We start from the raw sequence: 3,010 nt of genomic DNA on the forward strand, positions 1-3,010 counted from the left end.
TTCGTTCCAATTCCGCATACTTTTTGTTGTCAAGAAACAACTCGAAAGAAAGCTGGCGTGCTAAAGGTTTTTGTTTTTTTTTCTTATTTATATTAAATTCCATGACTTGAATTGAAATTCCATGACTTGAATTGAAATTCCATGACTTTCCAGGCCTGCAAAATTAAAAATCAAATTCCATGACTTTCCAGGTTTTCCATGACCTGTACGAACCCTGTATGTAGGATAAACAGAATACTACATGGCTTCCTGTTTGATACCAGTTTTACACTAGTGTTTTGAAATATTGTTCGCAGTTTAATATTTAAAAGCACAACTTGTGTAAAACTGGTATTTCATAGGAAACCATATAGTATTCTCTATGTGGACAACAATGTCACAGGCTTACCCACTAAAGTTCTTTAGGAGCTTCTGACATATTTGCCTTAAAAACAACATGCAAAATAACTTGTGGAATCCAAAAGCACCATGCCGCATTAGTGGCCCAATTAGAGCTGCAGACTATTACGCTTTCGATGTAGCATGCTACTTGTAAAACAGAAAATGCTACTTCGTTATACAGACACCCTACAATGTTCATTTGTTCCTGCTGCTGTTTTCTTGTCTGAACACAGTTATTGCAACATTTGTGTCTTGACATATTTATAAACATGTAGGTGCAGTGGATTATAAGATGATGCAATACTTAAAGATAAACACCATTTGCTACTCTATAAATTCAAGATTGCTACACATGAAGCTTCATAGGGGCTGACAGCTCTGCATCATACACCTGCACATAAATCTTACTGACTGAGTTGATGTGTATTTACACATTGCACACCTCCCACATTGAAGTAAACAATTGAATATCTTCAGTTAATCGAAGTACACTTAAAGATGAAGTTCTCTCCATAGGAATACTGTGCATCACCCTTGCATGTAAGTGAACTCAAAGTACTATGTGAACAGAACAGAACCAATTCTGGTCTGTTTGCAACCGCATGAACGCGGGAAAGAGATCATTGTCAGATTGAATTACAATTAACATTGACACGCTTCCATTTGAAACTTTTCAGTTGTCATTGTGGATTGACGCCCCGGGCCCCAGATCCTGCGTTTAACTTTATCCTCGACGAACAAAATTGGGCGGCCGCCTCACCTGTGATTGTGTTGACCAGGTTGGCAACCGAGCCAGACAGGGTAGAATTGCTGGTACCGGTTGTCATCGATCCCGATGTTGAGGCGATGGCCTCACGATCACCCGAAACAGCTTCTTGCAGACGTTGGTTGTCTTTCTGGAGCGAGACAATGGCCACTTGGCAGGTCTCTTGCCGCTCCCCAGCCTGCATAGCTCAGCCAATACCGCGGCCAAAGCAGTGGCGCTTTCTTCCCCTCCTGCTGTGGCTGACTCAAACCCACCGGGTTGTCGCTGCGAGGCTGTCTGGTTGCTGGCCCTCGGCCGACCTGCAGCGGCTCGGGTCACTTCGGCTACCCGCCTTGACGCTGCCCTCCTGGGAGGCATATTCCTGTGCATAAAAAACAGGATATATATGTGAACACAGCCTTATTTGTCAGATTACTGAGAATTACACATAAGCCTTGAACTCGTCTGCTGCTCCTTGCAGGAGTTGACAACGCCTTCACTGTTCAGCCTGTAAAAGGTGTTTAATATCCCATACTTCTGAAGTTGTCACCAGATTTTGGGAGACTGAAATACAAACCAAAGAAATTGATTAAAATCTGGCCCAAAGTACTTCAAACCAATTGTGTTTTCTGTGTCAAACTCAAATCCTGGCACCCAGTACCCCCACCAAACGAGTTTGGAATCTCTGAGGCTCAATACATTTATGACAAACAGAACACCAACAGGAAATTACATCATGGTTCTCTGAACTGTCACACACTAACATAATACCTGGCTAACAAATCCACATACTAACTAATGTTGGAAATCTCTGAGGCCCTATAGCTTATTTGACAAAAAGAACAACAGCGAACCATGTTTTCTGATTCTCTGAAAAATCAGCCCCACCATGAAATATTACCTAGCCCACGGTACATGTACTTTAACCAAAATAGTGTTTGTAACCTGTGAGGCACCAGCCAACACAAGTGACAACAGTACCTCCACAGGAAAAACGTTTCCCGATTCTCTGCAAAGTCAAAAACACATGAAATATACCTAGCCCACAGTACCACAACCAAAATAAATTTGGAATCTCCTAGGCAAAATAACAGGTGATCGACAAAACAGTACCTCCACAGGAACCAATATTTACTGATTCATGAAATGACAAACACCCACCTAACAGGTAATTGACATACAGTACCTCCACAGGAACAAATATTCTGATTCTCGAATTGACAAACGCTCACATGAAAAGGCATCGTAACACCAACATGTTCATCAGAATCTCACCTGAAAATTATTTCCAAGTACTCTGGAAAAAACACTGATCCATACTATCCACCAACACAGAAACATACTGTTGAAACATGTCACGATATCTTGATTTGACAGAAACACTCAACAATCGTGTTGATCGAAGAACCATTCCACCTTGAACTGGTTTTTAGACAAGGGACATCATCCACAACGAGCCTGTCATAAACTCGAGTTACTTCCCATCTACCGATCTGGTTGACCCCATTTAGAGCCGTCGATTTATAATGCCACCCACCCGCATCAAACAAGAAAGAAAATGTAAACAATTTGAAGATTCCCTGTTCCTATACCCGTGCTTTGTAAGCTGATCAGTCAAAACGCACAATGCAACCTGACCCGGCTACAACATTATTTAATCACACAAAAACCGACTGTGTTTATCGCCTGACGAAGGGACTTGTACAACCTGGCCTGTCCTGACGTTGCTTGATCTTCTTGATCTTGATATTTTACGCCAACAGGTCCAAGATTGGGATATACGATGCTAGATGCACACCATCACCCAGGAAATGACGCTGCAAATTCAGGTAACGTAAACTGTTTTCCAGCGGAAAACATAAAATCATGGTCCCAAAATACAAA

The 3,010-nt window shown here is 41.9% G+C and overlaps 1 protein-coding gene across 1 annotated transcript in view; it reads left to right on the forward strand.

The window, feature by feature from the left end:
- Positions 1-2,916: 2,916 nt before the first annotated feature.
- LOC138983053 (E3 ubiquitin-protein ligase MIB2-like) overlaps positions 2,917-3,010 on the forward strand; it is a 26,644-nt gene continuing 26,550 nt past the window's right edge. Inside the window, exon 1 of the mRNA XM_070356455.1 lies at positions 2,917-2,955. Within this exon, the coding sequence (XP_070212556.1) occupies positions 2,917-2,955 (39 nt within the window). The remainder of the gene's footprint in view (positions 2,956-3,010) is intronic.

Source organism: Littorina saxatilis, linkage group LG12 (genome assembly GCF_037325665.1).
Source record: "Littorina saxatilis isolate snail1 linkage group LG12, US_GU_Lsax_2.0, whole genome shotgun sequence".
Taxonomy (NCBI): Eukaryota; Metazoa; Mollusca; class Gastropoda; order Littorinimorpha; family Littorinidae; genus Littorina; species Littorina saxatilis.